At 46.5% G+C, this 19,928-nt stretch overlaps 2 protein-coding genes across 2 annotated transcripts; one reads left to right on the top strand and one right to left on the bottom strand.

Moving 5' to 3' along the window:
- Window positions 1–1,684: 1,684 nt before the first annotated feature.
- Window positions 1,685–2,969, bottom strand: LOC100280045 (uncharacterized). Its single transcript, NM_001152986.1, has one exon. It carries the CDS (start codon window positions 2,767–2,769, stop codon window positions 1,831–1,833), a length of 939 nt encoding a protein of 312 aa, NP_001146458.1. The 5' UTR covers window positions 2,770–2,969; the 3' UTR covers window positions 1,685–1,830.
- Window positions 2,970–9,551: 6,582 nt separating this feature from the next.
- Window positions 9,552–16,415, top strand: LOC118473417 (uncharacterized). Its single transcript, XM_035962761.1, has 8 exons — window positions 9,552–10,039; window positions 10,930–11,197; window positions 11,412–11,464; window positions 11,579–11,615; window positions 11,833–11,898; window positions 12,386–12,484; window positions 12,562–12,715; window positions 12,798–16,415. The coding sequence occupies exons 1-8, from the start codon at window positions 9,567–9,569 to the stop codon at window positions 12,980–12,982; spliced, it is 1,335 nt and encodes a 444-aa protein (XP_035818654.1). The 5' UTR covers window positions 9,552–9,566; the 3' UTR covers window positions 12,983–16,415.
- The last annotated feature ends 3,513 nt before the right edge of the window (window positions 16,416–19,928 follow it).

Raw genomic sequence — 19,928 nt, 5'->3', positions numbered from 1 at the left:
CTAAAATTTTTTGGAGGGAGTAATAACCAAGTACGCTATTTGATTTGCTATTCTGATTGATAAATAAAAATGAATGCATCATGTTCGCTGCGGCTTTAATCCAGTCGACGTTGCGACTTCTACATTATTTTATCTCTATATATTGCAGGTGTAGCAGTCCGAAAAGCTGTAGCAACTATGACTATAGTTCACCCGAACAGGCATACATATTTTTTTTAAGTGAAGTAGAGCAAAAAATCAGTTCACAACTGTAATCCATACCCATAGAAGGCTGTAGAGATGCAGTGTATTTTTACTGTAATTTCTTGTTGCCAAGTACCCAGGTCCATTATTAGTAGACAGTAGTGTAGCACGACGCAACAAAAGTACGGAAATCGATTGATTGAACAAGCAAATGAAAAATATCTCGATTGCGATGGCTACCTCTCAACTCTCAACTCTCTTCTTTTTTGACTGGAGACTCGCCAAGGATGGAGAAGAAGTGAAAGATATTTGGTGGAAAATAATGGTAAAGCTAGATAACTTCGGATAAAGGCGACGATACGAAGTGAGATTTTTCTTTTCATAATTTTCTTTTATTTCACTTTTACCGGGGAAGGTAAATGGCGGGGAGTCGGGGACATCAGTACATCACATTATTTGGAGTGGCCTAAAGAGGTTTGAAGCTTAGGACTTGTTTGGAAGAGCTTCAATAATTCCAGATTTAGTTTTGCAGTTTCATCGTAAATCAGCTTCGATAATTGGTGGTTCAGTGGGCTGTTTGTTTGGGTGCGTGTGCGAAGAACCGTGCAGCAGCAGACGACGCCTTCGTACCCCAAGCCCCAACAGAACTGAGAAAGGGGGCGTGAGTGAAGAAACGTGAGCGACGAATCGTTATGTGTGTATCCGGTGGCATGCTGGATAATTTTATTGCAACTTCACGCTGGGGGTATGAAAATATTGTTTTTGAAGTATTCTTTGAAGAGCTTCGGAAATTTTATGAAATTGACCTAAAGTTCTAGTTTTTTTTTTTAAGATAGAGCTCACGAATTTGAACTTGTTTGGATAGAAGAAGCTGGATCACAAATGAAATTCTTGAAGTGAATTCTTCACGACTTCGAATAGTTCTCGATGACAGTACATGAATCATCCGCATAGCAAAAACAGATAACGGGCGCTGAGTATTATTATATACTGTACTGTATACAATAGCGATCGCTAGGTTTTAAATTCTTTGCCCCTATGCCTATAGTAATCGTTATCTGCGGACGGACATGACTGGTGGTATTTATTACTGTACGAGTGAGTGAAAGCTGAACATCCCTTCTGGCTAGTTTAGGAACCACATTTTTTAAGGGATTTTCATTTTTCCAAAAAAAAAAATAAACTAATTTTTCATAGAAAAATAGAAATCCCTTTAAAAAATAGAGTTCACGAACTAGTCCTTATAGTTAAAAAAAAATCCAGAGTGGTTTTGATTTTTACTAGTCACCACACCACCAAGTGACAACCCCTGCTGGGGGACTGGGAATGATTCCTGACCGGGCGATTCGCGTTGCAGAGCACTAGCGCATCGGCGGCAGGAGACGGCGCGCGTGTCAAACCGATGAGATGCCTCGCCGATCGTACCACACCATAGCGATCCACGGATCTGCACATCTCTTTTTGCACACGTCGTGCGTGCTCTGCCCAGAGAAAACGAAGATGCAGCGCAGAGGCTGTCTGCAGAGCCTGAGATATTGATTGGAACTCGCTTTGCCATTTCCCTCACAAACCGCTCACTTGTATTCTACAGTTACCCCCTGGCGCTCAGGAACCGGAATGGATCCCGGCCGGCAGCAAGATCACAATTCACACCACTCTGGTGGGTACTCCTCCCGTGCGCGCGTACCCGTGGCCAATGGCGCGGTGGCCCAGCACCAGCCTCGTCGTCTCGTACACTGGCAGCTCGTCACTGTACGCGGCGCCGCCGTCCGGGTCAACGGCCGCGAAATTCTCGAGGTCGAACAGATCGGAGCTGGCGTCGCTGCTCTCGTCGTCGTCGTCGTCGCCGCTGTCCACCTCCATCCGGTGGAGCAGCATCTGCTCCAGCTCCGGCGCCACCCCGACCGGCACCGTCCTCCGGCGCTCGCCGCCGCCGTCGCTGTCCAGGAACCGCACGGTCCGCTTCGGCTGGCCCCGCGTGGACGGCGTCTCGCTGAGGCAGGAGCGCGAGCAGGAGGACGCCGACGGCGGCGCGCGCCTGCCGCTGAAGATGGCGTTGAGGAACCCCGCCAGCCGCGCGCCGGGGCCGGGGGACGCCGGCTTGCGGCGGAGGTCCCTCAGCCTGGCGCGGATGCTGACGCCGGCCTTCTTCTTCTCCGGCGCGAGTGCGGGCGCGGCCACGGCCACCGCGGTGGTGGCGAGGCTCGTGCGTATGGGCCGCAGGCGCCGGTGCTGCGACGACTCCGCCTCCGACGACGAGAACCCGCCGTAGCTGGAGCACTGATCGGAGGAGCTCGACGTGGTGGCGGCCTGTGGCCCCCGGGGCGCCGCCGCCCTGCTGCTGCCGCGGTAGCTCCCCGCCGCCAGCGACGCCTTGTAGTAGTAGCAGCTGTGGCGCAGGTCCTGGTTCTGCTTCTTGGCGGCGGTTGAGGAGGACGATGTTACCCCGTCGTCAGGCTCGTCCATGGACCTGTATATGGCGTCGAGGAGCGTGGACGAGAAGGACGGCTGGTCGCCGTACCGCCGCGCCCTCCCCGCCGCCGGAGCCGCCGCTCCCTTGTCCTTGTCCCTCCACGGCCTCTCCATCCCAGCAAGGCGAACCGACACGCAGAAACGAAACACGCGGAGCGCGTTCAGTCTTTAATGCCAGCCTCGCCTAGCTAGGAAGTAGGAACCTGGAGCGGGCGGCGGTGCATGGAACAGAAGTGGAGGAGGAGAGCTCGCTTGGCGGTAGCTAGCGAGCCGAGCGTGCGCTGTATACAAGGTGGTGGAAAGCTGGGGAGGAAGGGTGAGTCATGAGTGGGTGAGGGGGACGAAGCGATCGGCCATCGGCGTGAAGATATAGCGGCGGGCGGGGTGGGGCGGAGTGACGCGACGGAAAGGTGGAAACGATCAAACGAAACGGGTGTGGCGCCCGGATAATTCGGTTTGGGCGTGCGGGTGGGTGCCTGGGTGGGGACGTGGGGAGGGTCATGGAGATCTCCCTGACGGTGGGCCCACGCTGCCCCCGTCTGTCTGCTTGCTGCTCGCGGCAGCGGCTCACGCGCTAGCATTTCATTTTTCACCGGGAGCTGCTGTGCCTGTGCTGTACGGCTCTGTGTACCCACCGTGGGATAAATCGTGCCGTTCGCGTTTCGACGCCACGTCGCCCCGGGTTTTATTTTGACCTGCCGTCCTGTGCCGTGGATGCTGCAGACCTGCAGTGCACCACCACACCATGGCCATGCCGCTGCTCTGATTTTTACTGTTCAACTCCGGTGCGGCGCGCGTACGTACGTGTCATGCATGTGCCCGCGCCGGGCGCCGGCTGGACATGCAGAGACACGAGACGAGACCTCTCAAAACAGTCTACATACAGTTCATGAACGTACGTGAGGTCGTGAGCAGAGGCGTTGGGTTTGCAGCATGGTCCGGCGCCGGCCGGGAAATGGTAGCGCGAGAGGCGAGAGTACCCGAGGCGGGGTCATTTCCCTCTTGCTCTTGCCCAGCCGGGTCGATCGTGTACTACCGGCGACGGCGACCGGTTACTTACATCCGCGCGCGCGTGTACCGCCGGGGAAAAAAATGTAATCTGGTAGCGCGCGCGCGACACGATAAAGCACACCGAAATGGAGAGCAGTATCATTGTACCCGGACGAAACGATGTATTTCAGACTTGTGAAATATAGCGAGAGTGCGGTATAGATGGTCAAACGACACTAGCACTATTAGACAAGACACTATTAGTAATCGTGTCGTACCGACACTAGTGTCTAACCAGCAACTTAGACAATACACTATAGTGTTTAATCGTGTCATGTTTAGTACCAGCCCATTTAACACAGCTGGTGCAATAATCCATTTAACACAGTTCGTGCAATATAGCGAGAGTGTTGTTTTCTTGTCAGGTCGGTCAGTGGAGCGGCGAAGTGACTGCGGTCACTTCGGCTCTGTCGACTGAACAGCGCGTCAGGATAAGGTGTCAGGCGATCCTTGCATTAAATGCTCCTGCGATACGGTCGGTTGGCGTGACAATCTGGCCAAGGTTGCTTCTCTGCGAAGACTGGGCCTCGGGCAAGCCGAAGGTGTGTCTGTTGCTTGAGGGGGCCCTCGGGCGAGACGTGAATCCTCCGGGCTCGGCTGCCTTTGCCCGAGGCTGGGCTCGGGCGAGGCGAGATTGTTTCCCTTGAGTGGACTGAGCCTTGACCTTAATCGCGCCCATCAAGCCTTTGCAGTTTTGTGCTGATGGGGTTACCAGCTGAGATTATGAGTCTTGGGGGTACCCCTAATTATGGTCCCCAACAATAATATAACGTAGAAGGAGCTTTCACAAGTAGGGAAGAGCTTTAAGCTAACGGCACACACAATTTTGTAATGACGGTTTTAGTTAACGCATGCCAGACAGGTGAAGTCGTCTTAAGGAACTACCAGTGAAACATATTTTCACTAGCCCATAGCACTGGCAGCACTGAAAAACAACCGCCAGTGAAAATAACATTTCCACTGACGGTTCAAAAATAATCGCCAGCGAAATATCGATTTCCATTGGTCCCTAGCATTAGCGGCATAAAAAATATCAGTACAAATAGCTCTAAAACCACTACTTCAAAGCTTCTCTGTACTAGTATTTTATACTGTAGCAGTTTAGCTTAGCGCCTTCTAAACTTTTTTCTGACTACATCCCTTCTTAGCTAGATGAATGCACTGCAATAGGTTCAACTCTCAAGTATAGCTGCAGTCGTCCCATACGGATGATATCAGCCAAAAGCATGAATCAAGTCATACGTACACGAGTCATCGTCACAACTCACAAGCAAAGATTAACCTTTATTAATATGGAAACGGTAATAGATTATAGTAAACGACATTGTTGAACCAAAGTGGAAATTAGAAAATAAGCAGTATATAAGTTGAAGGCAAAATAGAAGGTGTATAAAATACAACATTATATAAGGCCTTATTCATTTATTCTGGCTCTACGTAGATTAGATGAATTTAAAAAAAAATTATGAAGGATTTTGACTTGTCTGATATTTAAATCCATCTAATCTCATTCAATTCAATCTCTAAGTCGATTAACAGCTCCCTGGGATGAAGCCAACCTTTCCTGCGGCCACGTCGTACACCACTTCTGTGGACACCTGCGTATACGACCCAATCACGGCGGACAGGACACCGCCGCCGTCTTTCAAGGCGGAGAAGGCGAGGCAGGTCATACCAAAAGGACCGACGGCGGGGTCGTCGAAGTACAGCATCTGGTCCCCATCGATGAGAAAGCTCTCGCCGTTGCCGAACTTGAACTCGACGAGTGGCACTTGTATCACATCTAGCCCGGTGAAGTTGTAGCACGTGTCGAAGCCGGCGAACCCCGGCGACGAGCGGTTGTACTGCGCCATCTCCTCCTGGAAGGCATCGCGCAGAGGCGTGTACGCGTCCGGCGCCAGCATGGTGAAGGTGGTCCCCACGTTCAGGAGGGTGCTGGCGTTGCCAAAGGTGCCCGTCGGGATCGGGAGGTCGTCGCCGCCGAGGCTCATCCCGACGAGGTCGATGAAGTACATGTTCGCCAGCTCGGGGTGGCCGTTGCTCACCAGCGGCGCGTGCGAGGTGCGGTTGTCTTCTCCGACGGTGGCGTCGCCGCCGAGGGAGAGGAAGCCCGGGGAGCTCGGGGAATGCGGTAGGCAGTAAGAGAAGGTGGCGGGGCCGGGCAGCCGCGATGGCAGCGAGTTCCGGTCGCGGCTGAGGTCGAGGATCCCGGCCTCTGGCATGTCATCAGAAGGATGGTCTACGTCCACGCAGACGAACGTGAAGTCGTGGACGGCCGCGGACGGCGCCACCGTGAGCACGTCCTGAGCGAAAGCGCCCTCGATGGAGAAGATCGGGTTGTCGTACGGACAGACGGAGCCACCAGAGCAGTTGGTCGTGGGACAGTCCGGCGAGCCACAGGGGACATTGGTGAACGTCGTGGACCGTGACGTGTCGAACGCCGGGTCACAGCTGTTGGAACCTGAGGCGCACGGTTTGCACCGGAGCAGGGACACGTCGAGGAAGGTGTCCAGGAACACCGGGAACTGCTGCTCTGGCGTGCCATAGCTGACGAGCACGCTGTAGTCCAGCGCGCCCGTCAGCGTCCTCCCGTCCGACGAGCCGTTTACTGGGATTATGGTGGGTGCCGGCGACGGGGCCGGGGCTGATGCCGGAGCAGACACCGCAGAGGATTGCAAGGCGAAACGGCGCCGGATGAGAGAGGTGTCACGACGCAAGACATCTGCCGCTGTTAGGGACGGCAGCCCGTGCAACGGCGAGCATGGGCTCTGCCGGTGTACCACGGGTAGCTTGTTGTTGGCGAGGCCTGTAAATAAAAAGTTCAGAATATATAAACTTCGTAAACAAGCATATTAGAACGGATGATGTAAATCTCGTCGCAACACGTACGGGAATATATTTTGTTAGTAGAAAATAAAAAAAACCAATTAATAGAACAAACGAACACTGTATTTTTCCAATAGCACATCCCGCTAGTATATGTGCTTTTTTTAAAGGTATTCACATCAACAAACTATATTATTTAATATAATACATATTTAGTTGTTCACTGCTTAAAAATTATATAGCACTAAAAAAACTCGGTCGGAAGGAAAAGACCAACTTTCCGGTATTATATTAAAAAGAGACCGAAACAATGGTCCCGATTGAGAAAATCTCCGAAACTCTGACCCATCATCACTAATGGGTCAACGTCAACCATCCACTCTGCAACGGTCCAACCACTTTGGTTGACGCACATGACATCGTAACCCAAGAGCGGATGGAGCACAGCGAGAGAATTTTTTTAAGCAAACCTAAAAAAGCGAGGAAAACAAACCTAGAATTTGAAGGTGCTACTCGGAAACTCTAGCCTAGTTTGGCTAATCTAGTAATGAAAGGGATTGGAGTGGATTGAGATGTATTATGGGAGTTTTTGACCTATTAGGGATTTATACACTCTCCAATCCCTCCAAACCACTTCAATACTAGAGTATCCAAACAAGGCCTAACCGATTTGAAGGCTAGAGGCCCTTTCGCAAAATCATCTACTAAACTAAAATATCTAAGAAGTATAGTTTTAGCTTACAGCGCGCGCTCTGTCTATATATTTGTACCATTTGCGAAGGACGAGCAGGTGGTTGCAGTGGAGGCCTGCTTTGAGTTGGCAGGTGACTTGCTGGGTGTCTTGAAAAAGATTTGTCTTGACCCTAGCTTGTAGCTTGCATGGGAGGAGGCGGCATGCCCATGTTGAGCAGGAAGCAGAATAATAAGCACGCAGAAGAAGAGAAAAGCAACGGAGGAGGGAGTCATTGTGGTGTACATGCTCCAGTGTTAGCTAGCTAGCTACTGCTACGTAGTCTAGGTAGAGCCAGGTCTCGTATATATATAGAGAGAGAAAAGCAATGACGCTTTACGAATAATCGTCGTGAATATCCTGCATCGCACACCTCACAAAATACGTCGCGGAAATCACCAAGCAACGAAATCGGTAACCACGAAATAAAGCATATGCAAAGGACTATTATTGTTGGAAGTCACGATCGACTCGCTGGCATGTTTCTTGCAAAAGGGCTATTGGAAGTCACGACTTTTGCATTGCTAGCATAAATCCTCAATGCGATGCAATTGCAAAGCAGGAATATAATCGCCGGATCTAGCAAGGGAAAGCGGATAATATAATGTAACAAACAAAATATCACATATATATCCACGCTATGCTATATATGTGCATTATTAGATACATTAGTACATAAGCTCGTGGTTTCGTATGGGCTAGAATTTTAAAAGATATGCTGTCTAACATATCTTACTAATAAATATGGTTTTTTATATACTAAATATTTGTTTTTCATCTCTAACTTAATAGATACTTAACAGTCTATCTCAAATTATCATAAACCTATTATCATAAATGCCGAACATCGATCTTTCAATAACTTATTAGCCACGATATTCTCTTACATAAGAGTTCACTCAATATAGAGGGTAGATATAAATGTGGATTATGACTGTTTATCTAAAACTCCCACCACAACCTAGAGACAAGGGAGCTAGGAGGTCTTGATGCTCAGTTGCGTTGAGCCTCTATAATCTTCTTTACTTGTGTATTTATCCATCGATGAGTAGGAAGATGACATAGGATATTACACACACGACAACATGAACCTCTTTAACTGCACGCGTGTTGGCTCTTAGTTGTACCCGGGTTCAACACACCACTGATATATGCCATATGCCCTGCTCTCTCCTAAAACTCTTCTTTTTGATAGTTTGTGTACCCTAGTGTTGTTCCACAATAACAACATCAGTTTAGGGATACCACAAAGGATATGAAATACAACTTATAAGTGATCATATATGCTTATCCCTGGGGACCTCATTTTCTTTCAATGAGACTACTACATACATGAAAAACCTAAGAATGGTAGTATTAAAGTTGTCAACTTGTAGGAAGAGCACTCTCTAAAAATATACATACAAGTATTTGAATACTTATAGATTACATGCACTTAGACTTTTAAATCAAAATACCACTTGAAAGATAATGCCACGTGAATGTAAATATCACTTGTAGATGATATTAATATAAGATAAGGCATATATAATTTGGATTTTGGCATCTATATGTGCCATTGTCCTAAACAATTTGAACTATATAATTAATATGACTTAAATCAATTATAAAGAAGTTATTTCAAACTTACTTATTTTTGGTATACTTTTCGGTAATATGTTGGAGACGTTCTAATCCAACCGAGTTTCAAATAAAGATAGAATTCAGTGCATCATATTAGTATACAACAGAGGGGTTGTTTTGGTGAGGAAGCATATGCTTACAAATGGAGACTTGTTTCGGCTCGAAGTAAAAATCCCATGGAGAAGAGATTAACTGGATAAATTCTAAAACGACTGATTGGTTGCTCGATCGGCCACATTCAAAACCGCCAGATGCGTTGATCGTGGACGTACATTCGATTGGTAACGTACACGGCACCGCTGAGTCTGTATACACGAGTGAATGTCAATTATAAAACCGCACATTTGGCTGCACGCGTGGCGAGAGGCGCGCGTTGGAACGGATGCAGGCCCTCGTGAACCATCAGCCTAGGCTGCCCCCAACCAATCACGCGAAAACGATTGTTATTCGACAATTATCATGCCTAAATCAACCAACGCAGAGTTTTTTTTAAAAAAATAGAACGGTTGCGTAGAAAAATACCGAAACTTGTCGGTCGTCACACGGAGTGAGTACACAGAGAAAAATGGTATCTACATCGTGTAGGCCAATCATGTAGTAGCTGCCGGATCCGTATGGAAGACGGCGGGCCAGCGTGACGAGGCTTTTTGCGCGTGCGGCCGAAGCATAGCACTGCAGTGGGATGGAAATGGAAGTGGCCATCCGCCACCGGCGAAACACGACCAGCAAACCACCGGACCACACCCGTCTGGCCCACAGAACAAGCGAAACGGATAGACCAAAAAAAGGAGGAAGAATACTAGTAGTAGCGGGCGACGCGGCCGCGAGGCAGGCAGGTAGACCACGCCGCACGCCAGCCAGCGGCCAGCGCCCGCCCCGCCGCGCTTCGGCATTTTCCCATTTTCTCTCTCTGCCGCCGCTCCCTCCCGCGGCGGACTCGATACCCCGCCTCTCCTCTCGCGAACTAGGGGGCAGCGGGCAGGTGCCGGCAGGCGGCTCGATCCCTTCCTCCTCCCTCGTCGCGGGGACTGCTGCTGCTGCTGCCGTGACCGCGAGCATGGCCACCGGCGCCGTTACGCCGCCGCCGCTGGCTGGCGCGCGGCGATTCCCCCGTGGACGAAGCTTCCTCCACCGGCGCCTCGCTACCTCGCCTATGTGAGCACTTTATTTGTTGTGTTTTGGTTAATTCGCTATTACACATCCGATTTTCTGTTGTTGGAGGAACTCTCGTGGTAGTTTTTATTTGCTAATAATAACCGCAATGGAGGAAGGAAATGGGGATAACGAAATAAACGAACGCAGAAAGGAACCATGGGATTTCAGGGCGTCGTTTAGGCATTGGGTTAGTTTGGTTCAGTTGCATCTTCACGCTATAGACTTTGTGACTGGAAAGACCACCCAATCAGTTCAATGCAGGATCACACTGTCTCCATTTCCTTTCTTTGCGCAAAATTTGGCTGGTACTGGTTCATTGCGCTGGTTCTCATGGCACGTGTTCGTTCAATCCAAAATAGGGGAAACATAAATATGCTGCGGCACTCTGTTTTTTGTTTCTGTAAAAAAAGGAAAGAAAGGGGGATACTATGGTTGTAAAAATAGAAAAGACTGACCCAGTGTTAGCGGCTCCCATGGTCTGGGCAAGGAACAATCGCGGCCGGACTCTGCATTTTATGGAGAGAGACTGCATCAAACCTAGGATCTTTGGCTCAGTGTGCACCACTATGCTAGGCCTGTCCTTTGGTTATAAAAAATAGAAAATAAGAAGGAAAATATGTGGTGGAGCTATTATAGGGTCTTGTATGTTTAGAAAGTAACAATGATCTTACTGGCTTTTTCGGTGATTCTTATGGCTTGGTATGGTGTAGTTCGAATGGAATACGCAACATTAAGACCACAAATTGAACTTATTAGGTTCCACTGAATTGAAGTATTCAGTGTTTATGTTCTTGCTTTGCTGTCATAGAGCTAGCGTCGAGCATAACTTCATGCTTGGATCGTATGCTTATTGTTCCTCAATTTCACGCACAGTCATTTTTCTCTCCCAGGAAAGATGAATCTGTGATTTCCACAGATGGTGGAAATGAGGAGACAGACACTGACAGCCTCCATGTTGCTAGAGGATTGTCTCATCCTGGGCTTTCGTCAAGTTTATCCAATAAGGCATCAGTGGTCCCAACCCCTTTGCTTCCTTCTGGACAATCTGATCTCCGGTTCAATCGTCTTCGACCCTCAATTGATGAAAGTGATTGCAAATACAAAAGATTATTTGGCTGCTATGTTGCTCGTGAGGCTGTGATCGATGAGGAATACTGGGTAATAAACTTGTTAAGTTGTTAGAGCATATTGTTCATTTGTTCTGTTTTGCAGACATAACTTCCACATGTACTTGTGATGAACTGCTTGCTAACTATTGATTACTAACATATACTAGATATTTATAGCTTACATAACGTCACCTCTTATGATTTATTACTCTACCTCCCACTATGCCATACAAGTAACATCTCTCCTTACTGATGATTGATAGATCGCTGCATGGTTGAGAGCAGAAGATCAGTATGAAAATGAGTCAGGCAATCGGTAAGGCATTTGTTTTTAAGGGAAAATTCTTTAGTGTTTCTTATTGTCTGCACTGTTATATACATTTACTGTTAGCATGGTCCTTTGAGCTACTTTATCATTTTTTTCCTGCAGCTATGTTGAAAGCTTTAAAAGAAAGTTTGCATCAAAGGTACTTGTGTAAACAACTTAGTAGTGTTTTCTATGTGCTTAAACATAATTGAGATATGATGTACATCTTATTTGTAGCAAGTAATGTTAAGAAATTACAATAACCTCTGTTCAAAAAGATTTGTTGACGCACGTTATAAAATATTCACATTAATTTGTCACATCCTAATAGTTTCTATTCTGGCTCACATGTATGAGAGTCTGTCATCTCATTGCAGGAATTCCATGCATTAAAGAAGAGATGCAACACACAACATAGAGAGAAGTATATCTGTCTTGTCGCGGTATGAGATAAAAATCTCCGTTTGATTTGTTCATTAGATTTGTCACTAGATCTTGGTTGCAGTATGTTTTGTTCATAAAGTATGTCACAGAGAATCATGAACAAACCAACTGGTCTCTCTTCCCATTAACCAATGATTAATGAAAGCCTCACACCATCACTCTTGCCAACTACTACATCCTAAACCAAATGCACATCTCGTTTCAAGGAGTCAAATTTTCTAAGTTTGACCAAGTATATGTGTAATACGTATTGTTAGATTGATTATGCAATTTTATAATAAATTTATTTGAAGATATAAATATCGATATTTTTTCTATATACTTAATTAAACTTAAAAGGAATTTGACTCCTTGATAAGCGAGATGTGCATTTATTTTGGGACGTAGGGAGTATCTCACTTTACATTCTGTTAAAGCTGCCTTTACTGATATTTTCTTCATCTTTTTCCCGCTGAAAATTTTGGTGTCTTATGCTTAATATTGCAGGTAAAGAACGATGACATCAGGCGAACTGTCCTGAATAGTGTTGTTGGTACCTTAGATGTATGTGTAAGGCATCCTCTATATGGGGAGAAATTTCCTGAGGTAGGGTGTAATTGCACCTTCTCTATGTGTCTTTTTTGCTGTTGTATTTAGAAGTTATATCTAGAAGTTATTCACAGGAGCCTGGAAAACCGTCTCTTCACTGTCGAATTTATCAGCCTGATCAGCCAAAATTTGGGTATGTAACAAATGTATGTGTTGCTAAATATGCAAGGCGTCAAGGGATTGCTAGCAACATGCTGTTATTGGCCATAGATGCTGCAAAACTTAACGGTACAAAAAAAATAGAGCTATTCTAGAATAGCATGTCCCAAATGACAATGCACGATCCACTGATATCTGCAACCCATGACAGGTGCTGAAAATATTTACATTCATGTGCATAAAGATAACTTACCAGCATGGAGGCTCTATGATCAGATTGGATTCAAGGTATGTGCCTTGTTTCAGTTTAATCCTGAAAAACTTCGTGAAGGTACGTGTTGGGGACTTGTTCTCAAATGCTTCGAATTAAGAACAAGGCAACACGGAAAATGTTAAGTATTAAGGTCCTTCGTCCTTCATAACGATATATCCCTTCGGGATATATAGCATCTCGGACGAAGATTACAAAGAACATACCTTCGTAAGCATAACAACGAAGAATAAAGCATTCATATAAATCATGAAATAAACATGTAAATATTATCATAGAATTATCTTTACTTGTATTAATGAATATAAATGACTTTGAAGTACAAATGTACCTTCGGTCTTGCGGAAGGCAAAAAGTACGAATGTGATGCGAAGGCAAAAAGCAGGTTCGCGTGAACAGTACAGAGGTACTGTTCATCTATTTATAGACACAGGTCGCAGCCTGTGACAAATTACAATTATGCCCCTTGCGGAAGTTTACAACATTGACTCGGACATACATGTATAAAAAGGTCATTCTGCCTCTATGTCGGTTTAATACGCCGAAGCTCCATGAAAAGGGACCTTCGGCCATCTCTTAGAAACGACTTTGGCCGAAGCTGCTTCTTCGTGTGAGACCTTCGGCGTACCGAAGCACGACCCCAACAGTAGCCCCTTTCGCGGTGCTAGATCGTTCTTCGTAACGAGCTTGGCCCGTGAAAAAAAACCTCTTCAGCTTCGGGAAGCCGAAGGTCCAAAAAACACCTTCCCTGAGCTCGTTGCGGAGAAACGATCCGACTTCCGAGCGCGTGCCAAGCCCACTTTGTAGAGTTACTGTTTGGTCTTTGCGGTCCACTGCACAGCGGGTATGAGTTACTGTGCGCCTGGTGTAACAGTTCCACCGCTTCGCCTTCCTACCTGCAGCACTATATAAACAAACAGGTGGGTGTGAAGTTACCACAGCATTCATTGCTATTTGCACTGTTTCGCTGCCAAAATTTTTCACCATAGCCGAAGCTTAAGTCTCAGAATCGAACGAAGGTGCTTCTCAACGTCCGCTTCGTCAGAAAGAAGAGCTTCGGAGAAAAGAAAAAAGGAAAAAGTTTTTGACTTCCCAAACTTAGAATCAAATGGCGAGAATACGATCTACTGCCAAAGTTGTACGTGAGGGAGACGAAGCCGAAGGTTCAGACACTGTGCCCATCTCCGAAGCAATGCAGCGTTCCGGTCTACTGACTACAGAAGAAATGCCTGCTGCTGAAGCAGGCCCAACAACTGCCGAAGGAAAAGAAAACATTGAAGGGACTGACTCCGAAGATGACTATCACCTTGCTATGCCCAGCAAGCCCAGTCACCTGGATTTTGGGAAATCAACTGTTTCAAAAGCTGACCTTTCGAAGATGGTGAAAGCAGGTTATTTCAATGAGGACCAGAAGAAGCTACTCCGCTTCGGGGAAGAAGAAACCACCCCGAAGCCAAGGAAGGATGAGATTGTTATTTTCAAGAGTTTTTTAAAAGCCGGGCTTAGATTCCCTCTCCACGATATTGTTGCGGAGATACTAAGGAGGTTTGGTATCTACTTTCATCAATTGACTCCTAACGCCATCGTTAGGCTCAATGTTTATATCTGGGCCCTCCGAAGCCAAGCTGTGGAACCATTTGCTGACAGCTTCTGCCGAGCTCACGAATTACATTACCAAACAAAGGCCAGAAAAGATGGGCTACATGATAATTTCGGTTGCTATAATTTTGCCTACCGGAAGACAACAAAGTGCCCTGTCATCAGCTACCGAAGCAAATGGCCAGCAGGTTGGAAATCTGAGTGGTTTTATGTAAAAGTCGATGAAGACAAAGAAAAATTGGTACAAAGCCCTCTGGAGTTAATCTTCGGAGAGACAAGACCACAATGCCACATTGGCGACCTAAAAGGTCCCACCTGGGCTGCTCTGGGTGAATTTGAAATTATCTCAGAACATATTGGCACCAGGGATCTAGTTCAAGAGTTCTTGGCATTCAGAGTTTTCCCTACTCTAAAAGAGTGGGAGATGCCGAAGCTGGAGGGAGAGAAGAAGAAGGGGGAGCTTGTCCGGCTTCCCTATTACTTCAAGTTCAAGAAGTTCTTCAAAAAACCCTGCAAAGAATGGTTAGACACTGTTGAGGTGATGTGCAACGAAATCCTAGGGAATTACTCCAAAAAAGAGGATCAACTAATGACAGCAGCCTTCGGTGCCCGACCGAAACGAAGGCTGAACCGAGTGCTTGACGCCCTAGGCTTCGAATACCCAGACTACGAACAATTGAACAAGGGCGCCGAGGGCCTCAAAAGAAAAAGAGTAGCCGAAGCTCTGATCAGGGATGAAGAAATACCAGCAAAGGAGAAGAAAGTTCTCAAGAAAAGAAAAATATCTGCTCCGAAGCGCAAATCACCCGAAGAAGAGGAGACCCCCACACCGCCTTCTACCAGCGACGTGGAGGAAATTTTAAAGGTAATGACTGAACCCATGCCTACGAAGCTAAGTCCACTAGGGCTCCAACTGACGAAGCTTTTTGAAAAGGTGGACGAGCCGGATCAACCGAAGATAAACAAACCCAAACGGCAAAGAATTATTGCGGTAACTGAGGTTATCGACAAAACTCCACCTAGGTTGTCAATTCAGAAAACGGCAGCTGCTGAAGGTAGAGCTTCGGAAGTCACGGCTACCGAAGCTGCCACACCCGAAGATGTAAATTTAGAAACTACTCTTGAAAATATTGACAAAATTTTGACGGAAAACTTTGAAGAAGCTGCCACCGTTACTGAAGAAATCCTGGCCACAGTGCCAGGGAAAGGGAAAGAAATAGTCGAAGAAACTCCGGACGACGAAGCCTATTCTTTCCAGAATCTAATTGGGCAGAAACTGACGAAGGACGAAATAGAAGAACTCAAAGACTATGCCAAATCTTGCGGCTACAAGCCAGGAGCCCTTCTATTTGGGGGTGTAGATGATGAAAAACTAGGCTGTATTCGAGACCAGACTGGAGCTAAGGTAATCTGTACTCTATCGAAGAGTATCGGTTTTCCGAAGTTAGAGACAGACATCAGCCGCTACCGACGACAACATATCGTCGGCAGCTTGTTTTATTCTAACTTCAAGGTAAACAACCTTTTTCTCTGGTTTTTATTGCCGTTAACAATGAAAATATTACTTAACATAAGTTGTTTCTGTTCAGAGCATGCTACTGAGCAAAGCTCTGAAGATGCAACAAGACTTGGAGGACAAAAAGCACGAAGCTATAATTGAAAACTTGGAAAGCAAAATAAAAGAGCAATCTGCCATCATTGAAAAGAAAGACTTCGAGCTCCAATCGACCGAAGGCTTGCTGGCTGAAACTGAGGCTAAAATATTAGAGTTAAATTCGAAGCTTATCAATCAATCAAAACAATTTGATCAGGAGAAGCTAGAACTGAATTCGAAGCTTAAAGCCGAAGTCCAGACCAGTTCAGAATTGAAGAAAGCATTAACAAGCCTTCAAGACAAATGCTTGAACTTTGGCAATAATTGTATTGGACGATTAAAGAAGATATTTTACTCTGTTGGAGTCCCCATCGATGAGAAAGCTCTCGCCGTTGCCGAACTTGAACTCGACGAGTGGCACTTGTATCACATCTAGCCCGGTGAAGTTGTAGCACGTGTCGAAGCCGGCGAACCCCGGCGACGAGCGGTTGTACTGCGCCATCTCCTCCTGGAAGGCATCGCGCAGAGGCGTGTACGCGTCCGGCGCCAGCATGGTGAAGGTGGTCCCCACGTTCAGGAGGGTGCTGGCGTTGCCAAAGGTGCCCGTCGGGATCGGGAGGTCGTCGCCGCCGAGGCTCATCCCGACGAGGTCGATGAAGTACATGTTCGCCAGCTCGGGGTGGCCGTTGCTCACCAGCGGCGCGTGCGAGGTGCGGTTGTCTTCTCCGACGGTGGCGTCGCCGCCGAGGGAGAGGAAGCCCGGGGAGCTCGGGGAATGCGGTAGGCAGTAAGAGAAGGTGGCGGGGCCGGGCAGCCGCGATGGCAGCGAGTTCCGGTCGCGGCTGAGGTCGAGGATCCCGGCCTCTGGCATGTCATCAGAAGGATGGTCTACGTCCACGCAGACGAACGTGAAGTCGTGGACGGCCGCGGACGGCGCCACCGTGAGCACGTCCTGAGCGAAAGCGCCCTCGATGGAGAAGATCGGGTTGTCGTACGGACAGACGGAGCCACCAGAGCAGTTGGTCGTGGGACAGTCCGGCGAGCCACAGGGGACATTGGTGAACGTCGTGGACCGTGACGTGTCGAACGCCGGGTCACAGCTGTTGGAACCTGAGGCGCACGGTTTGCACCGGAGCAGGGACACGTCGAGGAAGGTGTCCAGGAACACCGGGAACTGCTGCTCTGGCGTGCCATAGCTGACGAGCACGCTGTAGTCCAGCGCGCCCGTCAGCGTCCTCCCGTCCGACGAGCCGTTTACTGGGATTATGGTGGGTGCCGGCGACGGGGCCGGGGCTGATGCCGGAGCAGACACCGCAGAGGATTGCAAGGCGAAACGGCGCCGGATGAGAGAGGTGTCACGACGCAAGACATCTGCCGCTGTTAGGGACGGCAGCCCGTGCAACGGCGAGCATGGGCTCTGCCGGTGTACCACGGGTAGCTTGTTGTTGGCGAGGCCTGTAAATAAAAAGTTCAGAATATATAAACTTCGTAAACAAGCATATTAGAACGGATGATGTAAATCTCGTCGCAACACGTACGGGAATATATTTTGTTAGTAGAAAATAAAAAAAACCAATTAATAGAACAAACGAACACTGTATTTTTCCAATAGCACATCCCGCTAGTATATGTGCTTTTTTTAAAGGTATTCACATCAACAAACTATATTATTTAATATAATACATATTTAGTTGTTCACTGCTTAAAAATTATATAGCACTAAAAAAACTCGGTCGGAAGGAAAAGACCAACTTTCCGGTATTATATTAAAAAGAGACCGAAACAATGGTCCCGATTGAGAAAATCTCCGAAACTCTGACCCATCATCACTAATGGGTCAACGTCAACCATCCACTCTGCAACGGTCCAACCACTTTGGTTGACGCACATGACATCGTAACCCAAGAGCGGATGGAGCACAGCGAGAGAATTTTTTTAAGCAAACCTAAAAAAGCGAGGAAAACAAACCTAGAATTTGAAGGTGCTACTCGGAAACTCTAGCCTAGTTTGGCTAATCTAGTAATGAAAGGGATTGGAGTGGATTGAGATGTATTATGGGAGTTTTTGACCTATTAGGGATTTATACACTCTCCAATCCCTCCAAACCACTTCAATACTAGAGTATCCAAACAAGGCCTAACCGATTTGAAGGCTAGAGGCCCTTTCGCAAAATCATCTACTAAACTAAAATATCTAAGAAGTATAGTTTTAGCTTACAGCGCGCGCTCTGTCTATATATTTGTACCATTTGCGAAGGACGAGCAGGTGGTTGCAGTGGAGGCCTGCTTTGAGTTGGCAGGTGACTTGCTGGGTGTCTTGAAAAAGATTTGTCTTGACCCTAGCTTGTAGCTTGCATGGGAGGAGGCGGCATGCCCATGTTGAGCAGGAAGCAGAATAATAAGCACGCAGAAGAAGAGAAAAGCAACGGAGGAGGGAGTCATTGTGGTGTACATGCTCCAGTGTTAGCTAGCTAGCTACTGCTACGTAGTCTAGGTAGAGCCAGGTCTCGTATATATATAGAGAGAGAAAAGCAATGACGCTTTACGAATAATCGTCGTGAATATCCTGCATCGCACACCTCACAAAATACGTCGCGGAAATCACCAAGCAACGAAATCGGTAACCACGAAATAAAGCATATGCAAAGGACTATTATTGTTGGAAGTCACGATCGACTCGCTGGCATGTTTCTTGCAAAAGGGCTATTGGAAGTCACGACTTTTGCATTGCTAGCATAAATCCTCAATGCGATGCAATTGCAAAGCAGGAATATAATCGCCGGATCTAGCAAGGGAAAGCGGATAATATAATGTAACAAACAAAATATCACATATATATCCACGCTATGCTATATATGTGCATTATTAGATACATTAGTACATAAGCTCGTGGTTTCGTATGGGCTAGAATTTTAAAAGATATGCTGTCTAACATATCTTACTAATAAATATGGTTTTTTATATACTAAATATTTGTTTTTCATCTCTAACTTAATAGATACTTAACAGTCTATCTCAAATTATCATAAACCTATTATCATAAATGCCGAACATCGATCTTTCAATAACTTATTAGCCACGATATTCTCTTACATAAGAGTTCACTCAATATAGAGGGTAGATATAAATGTGGATTATGACTGTTTATCTAAAACTCCCACCACAACCTAGAGACAAGGGAGCTAGGAGGTCTTGATGCTCAGTTGCGTTGAGCCTCTATAATCTTCTTTACTTGTGTATTTATCCATCGATGAGTAGGAAGATGACATAGGATATTACACACACGACAACATGAACCTCTTTAACTGCACGCGTGTTGGCTCTTAGTTGTACCCGGGTTCAACACACCACTGATATATGCCATATGCCCTGCTCTCTCCTAAAACTCTTCTTTTTGATAGTTTGTGTACCCTAGTGTTGTTCCACAATAACAACATCAGTTTAGGGATACCACAAAGGATATGAAATACAACTTATAAGTGATCATATATGCTTATCCCTGGGGACCTCATTTTCTTTCAATGAGACTACTACATACATGAAAAACCTAAGAATGGTAGTATTAAAGTTGTCAACTTGTAGGAAGAGCACTCTCTAAAAATATACATACAAGTATTTGAATACTTATAGATTACATGCACTTAGACTTTTAAATCAAAATACCACTTGAAAGATAATGCCACGTGAATGTAAATATCACTTGTAGATGATATTAATATAAGATAAGGCATATATAATTTGGATTTTGGCATCTATATGTGCCATTGTCCTAAACAATTTGAACTATATAATTAATATGACTTAAATCAATTATAAAGAAGTTATTTCAAACTTACTTATTTTTGGTATACTTTTCGGTAATATGTTGGAGACGTTCTA

The sequence above is a fragment of the Zea mays genome, chromosome 9, assembly GCF_902167145.1.
Source record: "Zea mays cultivar B73 chromosome 9, Zm-B73-REFERENCE-NAM-5.0, whole genome shotgun sequence".
In the NCBI taxonomy this organism is placed as follows: Eukaryota; Viridiplantae; Streptophyta; class Magnoliopsida; order Poales; family Poaceae; genus Zea; species Zea mays.
This window is presented reverse-complemented; position numbering and strand designations above follow the sequence as displayed.

Coding starts and splice junctions, on each gene's coding strand:
- LOC100280045 (NM_001152986.1), bottom strand. CDS start 2,769: ATGGAGAGGCCGTGGAGGGACAAGGACAAGGGAGCGGCGGCTCCGGCG.
- LOC118473417 (XM_035962761.1), top strand. CDS start 9,567: ATGGAAATGGAAGTGGCCATCCGCCACCGGCGAAACACGACCAGCAAA. Junction 11,198..11,411: donor TGATCGATGAGGAATACTGG/GTAATAAACTTG, acceptor GATGATTGATAG/ATCGCTGCATGGTTGAGAGC. Junction 12,716..12,797: donor AGATGCTGCAAAACTTAACG/GTACAAAAAAAA, acceptor AACCCATGACAG/GTGCTGAAAATATTTACATT.